Raw genomic sequence first — 21,708 nt, 5'->3', positions numbered from 1 at the left:
TGCCTCTTTGTGGAGAATACCAAAATCTGCAATAAGGTATTCACACCCCTGATGGTGTGGATAACATGAGGAAAGACTTAGCAAAGCAAGAGGAATGGTCTGGAATTTGGCAGCTTAGATTTAATGATAAAAAATGCAGGGTCAAGCATTTGGGCTGCAAAACCCTGAGTGAAGAACTTTTGTGCAAGAGAGAGGAGCAGGACTTGGGTGTGATTGTATGTGATGAACTTAAGGTGGTCACACAGGTAGAAAAGGTGACGGTGTAAACTAGAAGTATGCTTGGGTGCATAGGGAGAGGAATGACCTGTAGGAAAAAGGAGGTGATAATGCCCCTGTACAAAACTCTGGCAAGACCTCAGTTAGAATATTGTGTACAATTCTGGAGACTGCATCTTCAAAAAGATATAAATAGGATGGAGTCAGTCCAGAGGGCAGCTACTAAAATGGTCAGTGGTCTTTGCCAAAGCGTATGGGGACAAAGTTCTTAATATGTATTCTTTGGAAGAAAGACAGGAGAGGGGAGATATGATACAGGCTTAAATGCACAGGAGATGAGTCTCTTAATTGAAAGGAAGCTCAGGAACGAGGGGGCATAGGATGAAGGTCAGAGGGGACAGACTTAGAAATAACTTGAAGAAATATTTCTTCACAGAAAGGGTGATGAATTGGTGGAATGGCTTTCCTGTGGAAGTGGTGGAGACAAAAACAGTATCTGAATTCAAGAGAGCTTGGGACAAGTACACAGGATCTCTAAGGGTGTAATAGGGGGAGTAGATGGCATGGATGGACAGATTGGATAGGCCATATGGTCTTTATCTGCCTACATTTTTCTATGTTTCTTTCTTTCCGATTGGACAGTGACATTCAAATGGCTTGTTTGGGGAAAATGAAACAAAATATGGTGAACTTTCTCTTACCTTTGATGGAATGGGGTCTTGGGAAAAATACCAGAATGTCTTTGGCAAGACACTGTGATCATGTGGGGCTCAATTTTTCAAGGTCCATGGTCTAGTGGCCAATAAACTGCAATCCTTAACCAATGGACTGATTAATAACATTTGATATATAGATCTTAATAGTCTTGCTGGCATATATTCAAACACTAGACACTCTAGGCCTAGTCATCAAATGTATTTTAGCATTGTAATAAAAATGTTAAATATAATTCGTAATTCCACTGGGAGTCAATGGAGATCAATCAATAATGGAGTTGCTCTATCCAATTTCCCTGCCCTTTTTATAATTTTAGCAATTGAATTCTGGGTCAACTGCAATCTGGCACTGGGGTCCACTTTGACATACCCAAATATGCCAGACTGCAATAGTCCAGCTGTGAAAATTATGACTGCCTGCAGCCATATAAATTCTAATAAACAAAATATTATTTGTCATATAGTACTTACAGTACAAAAAATACTGAAGTAACACTGTATACATGTATGAGAAAGGTCTGTGGTCTGATGAGACTGAAGGAGAAATTATGCCTTACCTTTTAATTTTCTTTTCTTGGGTCAGCAAAACCATTCTGCACAAATAAATTCCCTCCTACTAGCAGATTGAGGTAGAGAAAGCTGAGTTTTACCAGTGACGTCATCAGTATGCTATGCATCTACCCAAGCAGCAGAAGATCCCTTTATCAATGCACCCAGCCCCATCAACCACAGCAGATGAAATAAGCAAGCAACCAAACAACCACAAAGTGCACTCGCTACCCTGCATATACCACAGAATAGCCATATCATGGGAACCCCATAGAGCTGCCAATCACAATCGGAATTGGTATTTTTTTTTGAGTGTTCAGTGGAACAGAAACAACAAGAGGAAAAACACGGAGTAAAACCCAGAACCCCAGGCTGAGGTTTTCCGAGAGCGGGACTGAAGAATAGATTCACTGACCAAAAAAAAAGAAAAAAGAAAATCACCAGGTAAGGCATAATTTTTACTTTCTTAGCATCAGCTCACTGTTCTGCACAAATGGGATGTACCAAATGATCTATTAGGCGGGGGAAGATAAGCCCCCCCCCCCCAATGACAGCTCTGCCAAAGTCTGAACGGGCTCCGGCCAAGACATCCAACTTGTAGTGCTTATCAAAAAAATGGAGTGATAACCAAGTCACTGCCCTGCAAATTTTCTCAGAGGAAGCCACACAGGGTGTGGCCTATGCTCTGATAGGTTAGGCCTTCAGCTCCTGAGGCACCGGATGATTCCTGCAGATGTAGACGGACTCAACAGCCACCTTGATCTTTAGAGGCTGCCTGACCCCTCCAAGGGCCATGAAAAAGCACAAAGAGGTGGTCCAAGAGATGAAGCTCATTCGTCTCCTAAAGATATCGAAGCTTGTGAAGCCTCTAATCTGCTGGAGTTAAACCTCCTGCCACAAAGGAAGGCAAGCAGCTCTCCCAATTCAAATGGAAAGGTGACACCAGATGCAGACGCACTGAATCCTCTGAGGAGGAGAGATATGGATCCTGACACGACAGGGCCTGGAGTTCTGAGACCCATCGTGCAGAGGTGATGGCAACCAGAAACACTGCCTTAAGAGTTAGGTCCTAACTAGAAGCTAAGTACAAATGCTCAAATGAAGCCTCAGACAGTGCCTAGAGAACCAAATTAAGATCCTACGACAAGAAGGAAGACCGAAGCAGGGGACACAATGCACCACCTCCTTTAGGAACCAGGCCACCTGAAGCCCCAAGGGAGCTCAATGCCAGCCCCTGATCCAGGCAGTGCTGCAGGAGACCCTCAACATCAGGAACCTGGGTCTTCCAGGGAAATAGGAGCCATTTTCCACACCAGGTCTCATACACATGCCAGGCCCTGACATAAATCAGGGATGCAGAGGCTTTCCTGGAGCGGAGAAGCGGAGAAATCACCGTGGGGGGAAAATCCATGCATATCTAAATGCTGCCTCTCTATGGCCATACTATAAGCCAAAAGGGATCTGTATCTTCCACTTCCACCAGTCCCTGCCTGAGTAGACCCCCAACCTCTGGGTAGAAAAAGAGGGTCCTCCACTAGCAGGCAAATCCTAGAGGAAAATCTGTTCCAGTCTGCCAGAGATTTAGTACTGGAGAGTAGATTTCTTTCAACAGATCAATGACTAAGTATAAATCAACATCAACATTATACATCAGTTCAGCAAGAAGTGAATAGTCCAGTTAAAGTCCAGGACAGAAAGGAGAACGTTAATGGCAGTCAGAAACCAAACACTGTGGCAAACACCATTTATTGAGGGAAGGTAGAACATATAGTCAATTCTAACAACCTGACAAGCCTGTTTTCGGCAACTACACTTGCATCAGAGACCCATACCTCTATTAGAACTAATCCATTTTACTTATAAGTTACTTAAATATCCAATCAAATTAACACTTGCACACATAAGTTATATGGTAAGGATACATAATATAATTGTCCTTTGAGTTCAAATCCAACTTTTACAATATTTAACAAAATTAAAGACACTAATAGATGTGGTCAAGTTGCATTATATGAGAATTATTTTTATTTTGATGGATATTATTCCCAAGTAAAAGGCATTGTTATGGATGCGAAAATGGTACCCTCTGAGGCATGCCTTTATATATCTGCTTTTGAACAGTGTTTTCTATATAAACCTAAGTACACTCCAGATATCTGGAAACGTTATAGCAACATCATTTTTAAGGTTTGAGCTGACACGTATCTTGAGTTCAATGATTTTTAACATGGTTAAAATTCTTGTGACATTTATTTCCAATTTTCTGCAGAGACTAATTACCATACATAATACCTGTAGCAGGTATTCTCAGAGGACAGCAGGTTGATTGTTCTCACATGTGGGTCAACGTCCGCGTCAGCCCAGGAATCGGACGGCATTTTGCAAGCAAAATATAAAAAAAAGTTTTGCCAGAGTCTTCTGTGCGCCTGCAGCACACACCGCGCATGCGCGGACCGATTTCCCACCCGTCGCGTGAGCACGTTCCCTCAGTTAAATCAAAAAGCATAAAAAGAGGCAAATAACTCCAAAGGGGAGGTGGGCGGGTTTGTGAGAACAATCAGCCTGCTGTCCTCAGAGAATACCTGCTACAGGTATGTATCTTCACTTTCTCTGAGGACAAGCAGGCTGTTTGTTCTCACATGTGGGGTATCCCTAGCAACCAGGCTCACTCAAAACAATGAACACTGGTCAATTGGGCCTCGCAACGGCGAGGACATAACATAGATTGACCTGAAACCATAATCAACTAACTGAGATTGCATCCTGGAACAGAACAAAAATGGGTCTGGGGGGGTGGAGTTGGATTCTAAACCCCCGAACAGATTCTGCAGCACTGACTGCCCAAACCGACTGTCGCGTCGGGTATCCTGCTCAAGGCAGTAGTGAGATGTGAATGTGTGGACTGATGACCACGTTGCAGTCTTGCAAATCTCTTCAATGGAGGCTGACTTTAAGTGAGCCACTGATGCAGCCATGGCTCTAACATTATGAGCCGTGACATGGCCCTCCAGAGTCAGCCCAGCCTGGGCATAAGTGAAGGAAATGCAATTTGCCAGCCAATTTGAGATAGTGCATTTTCCGATGGCGACTCCCCTCCTGTAGGGATCGAAAGAAACAAACAACTGGGCAGACTGTCTAAAGGGCTTTGTCCGCTCCATGTAAAAGGCCAATGCTCTCTTGCAGTCCAAGGTATGCAAACTGCTTTCGCCAGGGCAGGTATGAGGACAGGGAAAGAATGCTGGCAAGACAACTGAGTGATTCAGATGGAATTCCGATACCACCTTTGGCAGGAACATAGGGTGCGTGCGGAGGACTACTCTGTTGTGATGAAATTTGATATAAGGTGCATGTACTACCAAGGCCTGAAGCTCACTGACCCTAAGAGCTGAAGTAACAACCACCAAGAAAATGACCTTCCAGGTCAAGTACTTCAGAGGGCAGGAATTCAGTGGCTCAAAAGGAGCTTTTATCAGCTGGGTGAGAATTTGAGATCCCATGACACTGGAGGAGGTTTGACTGGGGACTTTGACAAAAGCAAACCTCTCATGAAGCGAACAACTAAAGGCTGTCCAGAGATAGGCTTACTCTCTACACGGCTATGATAAGCACTAATCGCACTAAGGTGAACTCTTACGGAGTTGGTCTTGAGACCAGACTCTGACAAGTGTAGAAGGTATTCAAGCAGGGTCTGTGTAGGACAAGAAAGAGGATCTAGGGCCTTGCTGTCACACCAGACGGCAAACTTCTTCCAATTGAAAGAGTAACACCTCTTCGTGGAATCTTTTCTGGAAGCAAGCAAGACTCAGGAGACACCCTCTGAAAGACCCAAAGAGGCAAATTCTAAGCTCTCAACATCCAGGTCGTGAGAGCCAGAGACTTGAGGTTGGGATGTAGAAGCAACCCCTCGTTCTGAGTGATGAGGGTTAGAAAACACCCCAATCTGCACGGTTCTTCAGAGGTCAAGTCCAGAATAAGAGGGAACCAAATCTGATGCGGCCAGAAGGGTGCAATCAGGATCATTGTTCCGTGGTCATGCTTGAGTTTCAGTAAAGTCTTCCCTACTAGAGGTATGGGAGGATACGCATACAGAAGGCCTGTCCCCCAATGTAGGAGAAAAGCATCTGACGCTAGTCTACCGTGGGCATGAAGCCTGGAACAGAACTGAGGGACTTTGTGATTGACTTGAATGGCAAAAAGATTCACCGAGGGGGTGCCCCACGTTTGGAAGATCTTGCGGACTACGCCCATGTTCAGTGACCACACATGAGGTTGCATAATCCTGCTCAACCTGTCAGCCAGACTGTTGTTTACGCCTGCCAGATAAGTGGCTTGGAGAAACATGCCGTGACGGCGAGCCCAAAGCCACATCTGGACGGCTTCCTAACACAAAGGGCGAGATCCGGTGCCCCCCTACTTGTTGGTGTAATACATGGCAACTTGATTGTCTGTCTGAATTAAAATGATTTGGTTGGACAGCCGATCTCTAAAAGCCTTTAGAGCAATCCAGATCGCTCTTAATTCCAGGAGGTTGATCTGCAGATCTTTTTCCCGAAAGGACCAGGCTCCCTGAGTGTGCAGCCCATATACATGAGCTCCCCACCCCAGCAGAGATGCATCCATCGTCAGCACTTTTCATGGCTGAGGAACTTGGAATGGCCACCTCAAAGCCAAATTAGATTGAATCGTCCACCACTGAAGAGAATTCTGAAAGTCGGTGGACAGCTGGATTACATCCTCTAGATCCCCCGCAGCTTGAAACCACTGTCAGTTTGCCAGGACATGTCCCGGCAGCTTCTCCTCCCCAGATCTTTTTCTTGAGCGCTGACCCACAAGGTGGACCCTAGCATCAAGTAACTATGATTCGGATTATTCAAGCCATGATAATTTGGTGGGAATGTCCCTTCTGCCATTCTTGCCCTGCCAAAGCTATACAGGCTCTTGCCTCTGCTTACGGGAGTAATCCAATGTTTAAGAGACATTTTGGCCTCTTATGCATTACCAAGGAAGAAATGTTTGCCATCCACACCACAGTTATAACAAGTTTGGCTTGCTTGCCACAGATCTGTTGTCAGACCACATCTTTGGAGCATAAGTTGGAATTTATGTAGCTCTCTCCTTTTCTCCATAGTTTCAGCACCCAAGTCAGGTAAAACTCAAAGACACTGACTGAGATACACACAAGATTTTAGACAGGCTTTACGTTGGGAAACTGCAGTAATTTCAAATTAAATGCCGGGGGAGGGGGGAATCCTCAAGTCCTGATAAGCATCTTGTAACACTGCATTTAGTCCTTACAATAAAGTCCCAATTTTGGGCGCAGTTTTCTATGAGCTTATTCCACTTCATAAGCTGGATGGGCCAAGTCACAGGGGAAGCACTCCTCTAATATTCTGCTTATGTACTTAACTAGACTACCATTCTTTAAGCCTTTAGCAAGACCAAAAATCCACAGTTTCAACTTCCTACTCCTGTTTTCTTAGTCTTCTATTTTAGTAGTCACAACCTCCAATTGATTTTGCAAGGTACTCTCAAATCTTTCCCCTTATCTTTAATTTTCTCGACTGTGTATATCCTCCCCTCCATCTCTGTTATTCTTTCCTGTAGTGCCTTCCAATTTTTCTTTACTACAGTGTCAGCAATCTGTATCTATGCTGTTTTCAGTTCACAGAGGACAAGGGATAGAGTGTTTTCTCCCCTGTTTCAGCATGGAAGTGCCATGCCTTGCCCCCTCTCCAACAGGGGTGAGCTTCCAGTCCCTCCACTTATATTGCCAGCTACTGGCTTTGCAGCCTTTCCAGTACAGAGCTCCTTAATAGAAAGAGGTTGCTTTTATTTTCATAACCTGTGGCGTCTTGAGTAGCACCAGAGAGTATCAACCATATCAGATAAAATATTCAATAACCGAGTCACAGCAACCTCTCGGGAAGGTGGTCTCTAGCAGTTTAATGACAATGGAGACAAAGAGTGATTTAATCGGGTTGGACTACCACGATCAACCAAAAAGAAAGTCCATTCTTGACTGTTTGATTCCTTTATAATAAGAGCTGTTCTATTCAGGGCAAATTTGAATTATCTGTGTGTAACTGGTCTGGTTTGAGCAGTTATTATCTAGGGCTTTCAAATTTGTATTTACTGAGAGACAGAAAACCTGTTAAATGTATCTTATGATGCAGACTACTGTTATCCTGGCTGGTTTTGTTCTTGCTTCTTTGCTCTAATTGTGCTTTTTTTTTTTTTTTTTAATTATTACAATGCGCTTTTTGTTGTTTTAATTGTATGATGTTTGTTTTCTCATTATTTACAGGATGCCACTTATCTTATAAAAAGAACAGTGGTCAATAAAATCTTAATAAAACAGCACTGCTGCTTTAAAGGAGGATGTCAATATAGTCAAAAAATTCTAATCCATTTTAACTTAAAACCAGCTTTATTATCTATATATTGATAAGGCTTTATCTGGTTATCTGAAAATATAACACATTTCTGTTCTGTAACTGAGCATTAAAGATTATTAAATTGCTCTCAAGAGCACATTATAATATCAAGAGTTACAAGTATGGAGAATCTATTAGTGCGTAATACATAAAATATGCTTCCCTGAAGCTAAGTCAATTAATTAGGCTTATTTGTTTAAAAAGGTAGCTATAGCTAAGACAGGTGAAACAGATGACAACTCCTTAACTTGGGGAATTACATCCTTGTAGAGGTAAGAAAATTCTGGTTAAGGGACCAATGCACAAAACTTACTGGGTCAGCATCGTGCATTGTTGACTGGTTCCAGTCGGTTTTAAGAGTACGGTCTTCAGCAGGAAATGCACAAAGGGGCTCTGTGAGCTTTTTATCGTTCTCAGCAGCAGACAATGAGAATCATAGGCAAATTTATTTAAACAAGCTGTTTAGTATTCAAATGTGCATTCCGAGGGATGAACAGCCGAAATATTTACGGGAGGTCAGGCGCTGTCATTGCATGATGGCAGCTTCTCGGCGGTGCAGTCAACAGGAGGATCCAAGGGAGAGATAAGAGCTTTTGGGGGGAAGAATGCTGCATGGAGGACTTTTGTAGAAGGGAAGGGGTATGGGGCTCTTTTCTCATTATGCAGAATAGTAGAAGCAGGGCTGCTCTCCGTTGATTTTCTATTTCCTGCTGACCTTTCTTCCACAAAGTATAGAAAGCACATGATCTCTTGTATACAACCAGCAATGCTGGGACCACTCCGTGAGGCAATACTCCCTGCTTGCTTGCCAGGTCGCTGGGGATGACCTCGAAGAGCCCGAGGGTTATAAGCCTGCTCAGCCTATGCTGCTGTATACCCGAAGCTCAAGTGTGCAAACAAAAAATTGTATTGAAATTGTCTGTCTCCAGAACTCACAAAGTGCAACGAAATCTACAAAAGGGAAGGGAAAGGGGAAAGGGAAATGGGACTTGATATATTGTCTTTCTGAGGTTTTTGCAACTACATTCAAAGCGGTTTACATATATTCAGGTACTTATTTTGTACCAGGGGCAAAGGGAGCTGCAGTGGGAATCGAACTCAGTTCCCCCAGATCAAAGTCCACTGCACTAACCACTAGGCTACTCCTCCACTCCAAAAGAGGCAGAGCAAGAGTTTCTGCTCCCACAACAAGAGCACTGGGGAGGAGAAGCTGCCGGGACATGTCCTAGCAAACCGACAGCACCGATTACTGGCCTCCTCATGCAAGGCCCAGCTTACAGCTGTCTGTAGTCCTAAAAGTTTGGAACAAATGACAAGAAGCAGACCTTGATGAAGAAAATGCTGTCTTTAATAAATCATACTGATGCTTCCAGGGTTCACACCTGCTTCTCTCACCTGCACACATTCTGATCTGGGCAACTTCTTTTGTTTCTTAATGAGTCAGTACTTTATGCTCCTGACACACCCTGTACTCTTGGTGAAACATGGCCATTTCGGTGATTTGAGTGGGAGCATCAATGCGATTTATTAAAGACTGCATTTTCTTCATCAAGGTCTGCTTCTTGTCTTTTGATCCATGGTGGATATTGTGGACCGATTTCCTTCTTGTTTTCTTAGTCCTAAAAATCTTGGGGGGGGGGGGGGGGGGGGGGGAATAACACAAAAAGTAGTGAAATTGTTCTGTGCATGCGCATAGCAGCCATGCTTACCGATTGACTGCTATGTGCATGCCTTGGCACTTTCCCTACCTGAGCTGCTCAGTAAAAGTCCATGGAACTCATTTGAATGTGGTCTCTTTTGAGAATCGTTCGCTATTTCCACCTTGGTAATTTTTACCGAGGTGGAAATAGCGATCGGTTCTTTCCAGGGACTTTTGTGCATTGGGCTCCTAAGTCATAATATATTTCATAGGGACAGAAATTGGTTATAGTCAACATAGCTAGCCTTCTGGTGTTGGTAACTGAATTTCTGGCACAGTACACTAATGACCGTCCACAAGTTAAGGGTAAGCATAACAAACACTCTACTTCTGAAAGATAAAACTGTCAAGCACAGCAATTATTTATGAAATTATGAAAGTAGAAATGCAGTTGTGACTACAAGGTATGATTAGAAGACCATAATGGAAATTCTGTATTTGCCATTCTAGAATTTCTTTCAAAATACTTGACATCAGAATCATTTGCATTGCCAATCTGAGACAATTGATTATTTGTATAAAGACTGACATGTATTACAAAAATTTGGGACTACTGATGCGGAGTGGAGGAGTGGCCTAGTGGTTAGTGCAGTGGACTTTGAACCTGGGGAACTGAGTTCAATTCCCACTGCAGCTCCTTTTGACTCTGGGCAAGTCACTTAACCCTCCATTGCCCCTGGTACAAAATAAGTACCTGAATATATGTAAACCGCTTTGAATGTAGTTGCAAAAACCTCAGAAAAGTGGTATATCAAGTCCCATTTCCCCCCTTTCCCTACCATATTTCAATAGCAAATTGAAAATAAGAAGAAATTGTAATGAGATGTCCAGCGCATCCCTTTAAGATCTTGTTTGTTGAGTTATTTACATGGAGTCTTAAGATGCTAATTTTCCACTGAATTTTCTACACAGTAGAACTCTGCTGAGCACTTCTAATTGTTGATGTTTAGTTTTAGAAAGTTTGCAAAGAACCTCAAGTTTTCCTATATCCTTTTAAGAGTCCACCAGAGCAGGATATAGGAAAACTTGCAGAGTAGTATAAAGAAGCTTGTAATGCCTCTGCAAGTCCTACTACAAGAGGAAACTTAAAGCCTGGTTCCTAGTGGTGTTATTTATTTTATTTAAAATCATTTATAACCCACTAAACTGAATGATCAGGTGTTGGCAAGTAACACATTAAATTCTTAAACAAACATTAAAAAAAAACATTAAAATTTTATAGCATGAGCTGGGGAGAGGGGACAGCAACACAGTAAAAAAAAAAAAATAATAACATTCTCCTTATTAAATTTTCAATAGAAGATCCACAATGAAGTTGCCATACTTACTGATACTTTGAAAGGAGAGGTGTTTGAGGCATCCATAGAGTTGGTCTTCTCCGATATGCTGGTCCCTGAGATGCTTCTTCTGCGAGGAGACCTCTCTGCAGGTACCTCTGCAAAAGGAGAGGGGGAAAAAAAGGTGAAAATAAATTCAATATTTTCCAGCTAAGTTTCTGCAAAAGGTAAAAGATAAATAGCTTTTTTTAAATTCACACATACATTCTACATTCATAGCTCCAATATAAACAATACAATGAACATGAGACCATCTTTAGGAATTGAGATAAATGAAATCCTTGTTAAGTAAAAAAAGACAATAATAATAATAATCAGCACTGCTTTCTAATCAGTATGATTTATTCACCTGATATAATTTCTAATCCTTCATCTACCAGTCAATACCATAATGGTACATTAGTGAACACAAAATAGAGTGACAGAAGCAAATTATTATCTGTCTAGTAACAAATTAATCAGTACTTTACAAACAGATAAAAACGTAGTCATTTGCAGTCTTGTGTGGCTCTGTATCTGGGTCAAAGAAATACAAACATTTCATACATGCAAATATACAAAACTGTACCTTTATTGCAACTGCTGCCCATTGTCAGTACATATGCTAGTGTTAGTTGTAATCAACTTTAAAAAATATAGGTTCAAATGGATTAGAGAATCACATTCTGTGAAGCAGATTCTTATCCTCTGGTTCTAATGAGATAGAACAACCAGGTACTCTAAAAGCTGATAGTTTTGATGTCTGTTGACCTCCTTTTAATAAAAAGCAGGAGCTTAAACATCCATCCCTGGCGCTGGGGATCTGTGCTACTTCTACTTCAGCAAAAATGAATCTCAAGTTTCCTTCTCTCTCTCCCTGGCAAAACACACAGGACTGCAGTTATTCAATCAATCGTTTTGATGGCACATCCTCATCAGTTACTTTCAAAGCCATTAACACACGCCCAATTGCTGTCTACCCCTCAGAAAAAATCTTCACTAAAGCACCTGATTCACAGTACTAACAAACATTTAAGGAAATCTGGAGCCAGACAGTGCCACAAGAGCAATTTATCCATCTAATTAAACTCTAAGAGGCACATTATTGCCAGTATAGCTCCATATTAGATTTTACTTCATTCACTGCTTATCTCTGGTCCAAAAAAAAAAAGAAAAAGAAAAAGAAAAAAGCAAGGCACACACAGACTTATAATAGCCATTATTATACAAGTCTAATGATGTCATTTGCTAGACTTTGCCGGTAAAGAGGAAAAGAGTCTCAGCAGAAAGCATTCACTGTCACTTTTAATATTAGGCACAGTGGACAGAAGCCAGTTATCAAAACTTGTTGCTATTTCAATAATCAAAAGTCAATGTCTGTAGTTATTAACTGGAAAATACATATGTAAGGTTAAATGGTGGCTGTTACAATAAAAATTCCATTGTCAAGGACCAAGTTGTCAGTCTGCTGAAACTTAACTTGTGGTTGGTAAATATAACCTGTTAAGCAGAACGGATTATTTAGTTATGGCATTTGTACATTGCATTATCTCAACCAAGTTTGGGTTCAATGCGACTTACATCAAATTTTTAAAGCAAATTACAATAAGAGAACTATAACGAAAATACACAACAATAATAGGTAAAACATCCAAGCAGTAAGATGACTTATTTTTAAATAAAGTATAAGAGAGAGGGAGCAAAGCACAAACAAAAAGCCAAGCCACAAAACAAAAAGCACCAAGGGCCTCCAAAAAGTGGGATGAAGAAACTGCAACGCCGTGTGATCTTTTTTATTTGATTTAGTCCGCTACTGGAGGACCGCATTTGTTCATCAGAGATCTTTTTGTGCTCACTCTATGTGAAGGGGATCACCCGGCATTGCAGTTTCTTCATCCTTACAATTGTATTGTTTTTACAATACCGCCACATGTTGTCAGCTGTTTCTTGCGACCCCTGAGGCAGGCGCTGTGCGCTGAAACACGGACCGTGTCGGGTCCATTCGAGTATTGTTCCTTCAATATATGACTTTAACCCCCACTTTTTGGAGGCCCTTGGTGCTTTTTGTTTTGTGGCTTTAATTTGAAATAACAAATTAGCTAAAAGAATAACAATCACCAACAGTGGCAAGAAATTCACGACATTTTTTATTTTATTTACATTTGTACCCTGCGCATTCCCACTCATGGCAGGCTCAATGCGGCTTACATATACAGGTACTTATTTGTACCTGGGGCAATGGAGGGTTAAGTGACTTGCCCAGAGTCACAAGGAGCTGTGCCTGAAGTGGGAATCGAACTCAGTTCCTCAGTTCCCCAGGACCAGATAAGAATGTTTTTAACAATTTATGAAAGTAGTCAATAAAATATCTGAGTGACTTTGGTAGGGAATTCCATTTCCTAGTAGCATGGTATGTGAAGTTTGCATCATGAATAGATTTGTAACGAAGATTTTTACAATACACAAAATGGAGGAGAAGATAGTCTCTTGACGTTGGATGAGTATTACATAAAGGTAATTCTAACAAGTACTGCACAAAGTCAGGTAAAAGACCAAATCAAATTTGATAAACAAGTACACACAGTTTAAAGGATTAAAAGAGGATCTGACTTGGTGAATCGAGGGGCTTTACATACGAGCCGAGCCGCAGTATTCCGAGTTATTTGAAGTTTTTTGATGAGAGACTTTTAGACCTGAGTAAACAGCATTACAGTAATCAAATCTGGATACCATTAAAGATTGAACTAAAAAGCGAAAAAGCGATTATTGATATCCTGTGCTTCTGGACTATTATTCAGTTTTCTTTTGATGGCACATCCTCAGTCAGTGGAGTAGCAGCCTAGTGGTTAGTGCAGTGGTCTTTGTTCCTGGGGAACTGGGTTTGATTCCCACTGTAGCTGCTTGTGATTCTGGGCAAGTCACTTAACCCTCCATTGCCCCAGGTACAAAATAAGTACCTGTGTATAATATGTAAACTGCTTTGATTGTAACCACAGAAAGGCGGTGTATCAAGTCCCATCCCCTTTCCATTACTGCAGCCTGCTTCTTGTGGTAAGATAGCAACATAGCTGGGATGACAGATTTGGAAACCAAAATGTAGATAGCCATATCCGCACTTGAGAAGCATACTTTGTCAGGTTATCTTACATCCACCTTAAATGTTCACACATGAAAGCATATTTATCGCTCTAATGGGCAGGCACACATTTGAGGTAAATTTTAAGTAAACAGTAAAAACAAATCTGCATCTGGTTTTAAATTCAGCACTTCTAGTATATAGTAATAGCAAAGAGTAAAGAAGAAAACTTGTTATGAAAATGACAACAACCAAACACAAGAAGTGTCTAGATTCTGCTAATCCCCAAACTAGTATAAATGATTACATTCTTATTGCTAGCACTCACTGATTCACTCCATAGAAACGTGATGGCAGATAAAGGCCATATGACCTATCCAGTCTGCCTATCCTCTGTAACTCCTAATTCTTCCTGTTCCTAAGTGATCCCACATGCTTATCCCAGGCCTTTTTAAATTCTGGAACAGTCCTCGACTCCACCACCTCCTCCGGGAGGCCATTCCACGCCTCCACCACCCTTTCTGTGAAATACTACTACTACTACTACTACTATTTAGCATTTCTATAGTGCTACAAGGCATACGCAGCGCTGCACAAACATAGAAGAAAGACAGTCCCTGCTCAAAGAGCTTACAATCTAATAGACAAAAAATAAATAAAGTAAGCAAATCAAATCAATTAATGTGATCGGGAAGGAAGAGGGGAGGGTAGGTGGAGGCGAGTGGTTACGAGTCAAAAGCAATGTTAAAGAGGTGGGCTTTCAGTCTAGATTTAAAGGTGGCCAAGGATGGGGCAAGACGTAGGGGCTCAGGAAGTTTATTCCAGGCGTAGGGTGCAGCGAGGTTACTCCTAAGCCTATTCCCTCTTAACTTTGTCATATCCCCCCTCATTCCAGAGCTCTCCTTCATTTGAAAAAGGCTCTCTTCCTGTTCATAAATGCCCTTGAGATATTTAAATATTTCTATCATGTCTTCTCTCTCCCTCCTCTCTTCCAGCGTATACATGTTGAGGTTCATAAGCCTGTCCCTATAATTTCTGCATTCAAGACCGCTTACTAATTTCGTAGCCGCCCTATGGACCGGCTCCATCCTCTTTATATCCTTCCTTAGGTGCAGTCTCCAGAACTGCACACAGTACTCCAAATGGGGACTCACTAGAGACTTATACAACAGCACTATCACTTCCTTTTTCCTGCTGGTCACGCCTCTCTTTATGCACCCAAGCATCCTTCTGGCTTTGGCCGTCACTATTTCTACCTGTTTGGAAGCTTTAAGGTCATCAGACACAATCACCCCCAAGTCCCGCTCTTCCTTCATTCACTGAAGCACTTCACCCCCTATACTGTACCGTTCCCTCGGATTTTTGCAACCCAAGTGCATGACCCTGCATTTTTTGGGATTAAACCTTAGTTGCCAAATATCGGTCCATTCCTCCAGCTTCGCTAGGTCCTTCCTCATGTCATTCACACCCTCCATGGTGTCCACTCTGTTGCAGAGTTTAGTATCATCCGCAAAGAGACAAACCTCCATGTGTGTCAAGTGCACCACAAAGGATGAGAATGGAATGGATACAGTCCCTCTTCTCTGCTATAGGCTACTAGAGGACTGCTGCTTTTAAATCCTGGACCCTCAGTTTCTTCAGTTATTTTCAAAGCAGAATACAAAACTTATTAGGGAGTGATGCAGAAACTAGCAAAGCAAACTCCAGGAACAGAGTAGAGTGATAGTGCAGGGCTGGATTCAAATATATGCAATCTGTTACAACACTTCTATAAGGTATTTGCCTAAGCTCATCTACTTTAGCCTACAGTGTCAATGAAGCTGCTGCTATACTTTCCAAGTGGCATTTTTGCTGAGTCATTTTGAAATCTATACCATCTACAATGATCCAAAATTAGATACTGGCTCCATCTCCTACCCTCTTCTCCATGCTACACACCACTGTTGTATTTTTTTTTTTTACCTGCTTAACTCAGTAAACTTTACAGAGCTTGCATTCATTTACATCCAATTTCTGAACAGCAAGAGTAATCTTTTACGACAGAAGGAATAAACCTTTCTGCAAATGGTCTCCCATTACTAATAGAAAAATATTCAGTTTAATATAAAAGACAGGTGGAGAGGTCACGTGACGCCATGCTGGAGGACAGTTGCTAGGCTAAGTCTCTCTGGGCCCCCGGCTGTTTCCCCGTGAATTGTTATAAGCTAATTGGACCTCACACAGCTTAAAACTGCTTAGGGAAGCAACACTTATGATCCAGATCGCTGGAGCAGTGTAAAAATTACTAATGGCTGCAAGATCAGCGCACAAAGACAGAGCCAAGGGGAGAGCCGCGGAGGACAAGATGGTGGCTCCTCAGAGTCCCGCGGGCTCCACTGTTTTCTCGGAGTGGGTGTCAGAAATCACCACAGCGATGTCTGCAGTGATGGAGGAGCTATTAGAATGCCAATTTACCCCTTTGGATTCTAAGTTAGAGTGCATGCAACTACAGCTAACAGAGCTAGCTAAAGAATGTGTCACCTTCCAACAAAGAACCAGCGATGTGGAAGATTGGGTCACTGCGGTCGAATCAACCCAGGATTCCATGCTTAAAAAGATCACAGCATTAGAGACTAAAGTGGAGGACCTCGAGAACAGGTCGCGAAGGAACAACTTGCACCTGGTGGGATTACCTGAAAGCATAATGGACAGAGATCTGGCGGACTTCTTGGAAAGCTGGATCCACAAAGAATTACAACTGGGAGATAGATTTGGTCCTATTCGAGTGGAAAGAGCACACAGGATTGGATTCAAAACCCAGAGTGGTGATCCTTAGGATCATGAACTTTCAACACACACAAGCGATCATGCAGGCACTACAAGCATGGAAATCACTTGTGTATGGGAATACAAAAATCTTGTGCTTCCAAGACTACTTGGGGGGGGGGGGGGGGGGGGTGGCAGTGCAGCGCAGAGCTTTCACTCCGTGAGGGTGGGGTGAAAACTTGTTAAAACTTGGATGATAGCACTATTGAATTTTCCCTATTCAGTTTAATTAGACTGTGGTGATTGTCATTTTTGCATTTTGTGCTTATTGTATATTTATTTCTGTTGAATCACCAATAAAATTGTTGAAACATAATATAAAGACAGGTGATGTGATTTTTAACAGTGGATTAGATGGTATGACTCCCTCAGCAAATGTTCTAATATTTCATACATATTTAGCTAGAGAGAGAAAGATACAGACACACAAGTTACTGAAAATATGATGCAAACAACAAATGGTTCATATCAGTACTGATCAATATTTCAGTTTTGGTGATTCAGTGAAAATAAAAATTGTCAGTTCTGTTCAGAATTGAAAGTCATGTCACTGATGCAACCTCACAATATGAAACATCTATTTGATAAAGGCCATACTAAAAATTGCCAGGTTTAAAATGCTGCTCTTCCGTTTCCTCTCCTCCTTGACAATCAGATAAGTGGCAGTGATGGTTAGCCAACAGCATGGAGACCCAATAAGTACACATGCCATATCTCTGCAGCTGCTCTTCTTTCTCTTATAGTTCATAGCATCATTCAACCAACCCTCTTATATAGAACTAAGGTTTTGGATCTATCATTAACTGAAAACTACAGAACCATAACAGAAATACAAACAGTTTCCCTTCTTAGGAACGCCCCTTAACCATATGTGCAGAACAGAACTAGGAACTTTGATGCTTCCCCTTTGTTCCGTCATACAACAATTATATGGTTATCTCAGTAAAACTAACAAATTCCTTCCACTATCATGTACTCTGTGATGCAGCACAAAAACAATCTAAAAACAAAACATTCAGCAGCTACAGTGATTTAAAAAGTACCCTCCCCTCCTCCACTGATTTCCTCTATTATTGCATATTTGCCACACTGAATGTATTCTGGTCTTTAAACAAAATGCAATATTAAAGGGAATCTGATTAAACATATAACACAGTTTTTAGAATATAACAATTTAATGAACAAAGTTATCCAACACACATATCACCTATGTGAAACAGTAACTGTCCCCTAAAGTTAGTAACTAGCTGCACCGTCTTTAGCAACCAAATGATTCCTATAATTTGATATTACTCTTTCAAATCACTGTTGAGGAATTCTTCTTTGCAGAACTGCTTCAATTCAGACATAAGCGCTGGTTTTTATTCATGAACTACTCGTTTCAGGTCCTGCCACAGCATCTTTATTGAGTTCAAGTCACTACTTTGATTAGGCCAATCCAAAACTTTAATTTTGTTTCTCCTCGGCCATTCAGGTATAGACTTTTTTTTGTGTTTTGGATCACTGTCTTGATGCATAATCTAATTACACTTCAGCTTCAGCTCACGGACAGATGACGGGACATTCTCCTTAAGAATTTTCTGGTACAATGCAGACTACATGGTTCCTTTGATAATGGCAAGCTTGCTAGATCCCAAGACACCAAAGCATCTCCTCACCATCAGACTATCAACATCATATTTAACTGTTGGTATGATGTGTTTATGTGGAGTGCTGTATTTGCTTTACACCAGACATAAAGGGACCTGTGGAATCCTCCCAAAAGGCTTAAGGATCATCTAGATATGTTTTTGCAAATGTGAGAAAGGCATTATTAATCTTGGATTGCAGCAGTTTCTACCTTGCTACACTGCCATGAATCCCATTCTTACTCAAGTCTCTTTCTTATTGTGGAGAGGCCTGCAATTCTTTGGATGTTCTTCTGGGTTGTTCTGTGGCTTCCTGGATGAGCTGTTGCCGTGCCCTTTGAGTAATTTTGGCAGGCTGGCCACTCCTGGGAAGATTCACCACTGTTCTAAGTCTTCTCCCATTTGGATATAATGGCTCTCAGTTTAGTAGAGTCCAAGAGCTTTAGAAATGGCATTGTATCTAGGGCTTTTTTTCGGTGGGGGGGGGGGCTGAGTACCGGCCCTTTTTCTATTGTCTGCTAAAACTGATCCATGGTCCCCATGTATTAATGAAAGAGTTCAGGCTGTACGCAACAATTCCGCCTTTTCACAGATTCTGTGGCTAGTTGCAGGGGGCTTGGCCAGGATGGGGCGGGCCCATCAGTGATTACCCCCATCCCTGAAGGATGGCCTGGCATTTGAGTACCGGCACCATTTTTGCTAGAAAAAAATGCACCGATTATAAACCTTTCCAAACTGATATATTTCAGCAACTTTTTAATCATTTGTTCTGGAATTTCCATTCTTGTACAAACTTTGTGGTGACTACTGTAAATATTTTAATTTACTTAGACCTCGCTAGCTCCCAGACCGTTTTACACAGCCTAAGTACTAAGACACTCCACAAACAGAAGGACACTGGGACTCTGTAAATATGAGAAAGTAGTTCTCCAAAAGTTTATTAGTTACTTACCAAAAGATTAACACAATACCACACAGAGCATTCCTGAGACATTCTTTTCTCAGATTGGGAGAGCAGAGCTCTGTGCCACAGGTGCTGTCACCATTTAGTATAGACTCTCCACCAATACCCTAGCTACCAACCTTTAAATACATTTCTTCTACCATTGATCCCTATTAACAGTATTTTCTCACCGGCAATCTTTGCACATTATCAGCTAGTAACGTTTAGACAGCAAGATCTTTGATGGCAATGATTTCACGTTTCCAAGTTTCCCTTCAGTCCCCCTCAGCCCCCCTGGATGTTCTTATTTTACTTTCCGTCTGACCTACTATTATCTGCTTTTACCCAAAACATCTTTGCTCACAAACTCTGGGTATTGTCTTGTTATTGTCTGTCCACCTGTTGTTTTGAGAACAGATTCTGTCTTCCTCTGTCAGCTTCTCAGTTGCTTAATTCAGCATTTTGCTGCAGTGACATTATCTGACTCAGACATAGTCTTTGATTTTTGGAGGCCTAGTTCTCAGCTCTGAGCCTGCCTTGACCTGGGTTTCACTGAAGGCAACTGATAGCATTTTTCTACACTATTTCACTCTCAAGGTATGGTTCAATATATGAGGTTTAGATTTTACAGTGCTAGCTGAAATCAAGCTTGGCTGTGTTCAATCAACTGAATTCAATTAGCAATTAAATTTGGTCAACTGGTTGATTAAGGAGGCAGGATACGGATGTTGGCTAACTTTGCTAATTAAACAGATATAATTTAAAAAAAAAACGTACATATTTACTCAGATTCCCTTTGTTTAAAGATCAGAAACCATTCAGTGTGACATATATGCATAATAGGGGAAATCAGGAAAGGAAGGGGGAACTTTTCAGATCACTGTAGGTAGTATCTAGAACAGCAATAAAACAAGATGCTGTTCTCCAAGGCACAGGCGGACTGACTGTGGGCTAGGCCCCCAGGCACTAAAGGTCATTGGGTCCCCCCTGCACCTCTGGCCACCCGGCCCCCCACCACATTTGTTTCCAGCACCTCCCTGCACAATACAGCCTCTCTTGGTCTACCTTGAGGGGCCCTGGTGGTCTAGTGGCCTCTTTGGGGACAGGAAAGAACCCTACTCTTTCATGCCCACTGCCGCTGCTCTATCCTGCACTGTCGCTTCTTTTTAATGGCTGCTGAGAGTTCCTGCAGTAGTCTCATGAGACTGCTGTAGGAAGACTCAGCAGCCATTTTGAAGATGCAGAAGTGCCAGGAAGAGTAGTGGCAATGGGCAGGAAAGAGTGGAGTTCTTTCCAGCCCCCAAAGAGGCCACTAAACCACCAGGGTCCCTCAAGGTAGGCCCAGGGAGGGCCCACCGAGGCATATGGGGGCTGTAGTGTGCAGGAGGGGGGAGGGTGCAGAGTTTCGCTAGTTTGCTTCTTCAGAAGGAACCGCTGTTTATGAAAACAATACACAGTATTCATACAGAGTAAAGACAGCCTAATTAATAACCTATTTCAATCATACTCAAACAACATTTGTAAAATATTTGAATTACCTCATTACCTAAACAGGAAGTATAGTATTCTGACCTTGGCGCCTGACTGAGAATAATGGCCGTCATAGTGCGGTAATTCAAATGCAAATGCAGAGGTTAAGAGTGTAAATCAGGTGTGGATGTTTAAAAAAAAAACAAACATATTGGAAGCCCAGACCAGATGTATTCCATGCATTAAAGGTGAAAAGAAGACCAAACAACAGCCAGCATGGATTAAAAAAAACCCAAAACATTTAAAAAAGGATGCAAGTTTGATGCAAAACATTAATAAGGAAGGCAAAAAGAGAATTTAAAAAGAAGATTGCAGTAGAGACAAAAACTCTGAATAAACTTTATCTCAAATGCATTAGAAGACATTGTATGAGGAAGTCAGTTAGACTATTAGACTGTCACGGAGTAAAAGGGACATTCAAAGACAACAAGGTCATAGTGGAGAGACTAAATGAACTCCTTGCTTCGATCTTTACTGAAGATGTAAAGAACTATTCAGGCCAGAAATGATACTTAAAGGTGATGATTCTGAGAAAATGAAACAAATATTTGAGGTCATGTTCATTGATGGAGAGCAGCAAAGATACAGGAATAATAATCAGTAAACAGTGTTTGAATAGCAACACATTGTGAAAATGTAGTAACATTCTTAAGCTTTGCAGAAGAAGCCAGTGTACTCCACTGCAATAGCTGTAACGATGGAAGACTGAACCAATGAACAAAAAACAGAATCTGGTAGTTTTGTCAGTGGTGTTCATTGTGGTCTCACTTACATAGTAACATAGTAGATGACGGCA

The 21,708-nt window shown here is 41.6% G+C and overlaps 1 protein-coding gene across 2 annotated transcripts in view; it reads right to left on the bottom strand.

Annotated features, from left to right (window-relative positions):
* Nucleotides 1-21,708, bottom strand: part of RASAL2 (RAS protein activator like 2) — a 391,333-nt gene that overhangs the window by 158,673 nt on the left and 210,952 nt on the right. For both annotated transcript variants that reach the window (XM_030205957.1, XM_030205958.1), the window contains exon 4: nt 10,943-11,049. In XM_030205957.1, coding sequence (XP_030061817.1) covers nt 10,943-11,049 — 107 coding nt within the window. The remainder of the gene's footprint in view (nt 1-10,942; nt 11,050-21,708) is intronic.

The sequence above is a fragment of the Microcaecilia unicolor genome, chromosome 6 (assembly GCF_901765095.1).
Source record: "Microcaecilia unicolor chromosome 6, aMicUni1.1, whole genome shotgun sequence".
NCBI classification, from domain to species: Eukaryota; Metazoa; Chordata; class Amphibia; order Gymnophiona; family Siphonopidae; genus Microcaecilia; species Microcaecilia unicolor.
This window is presented reverse-complemented; position numbering and strand designations above follow the sequence as displayed.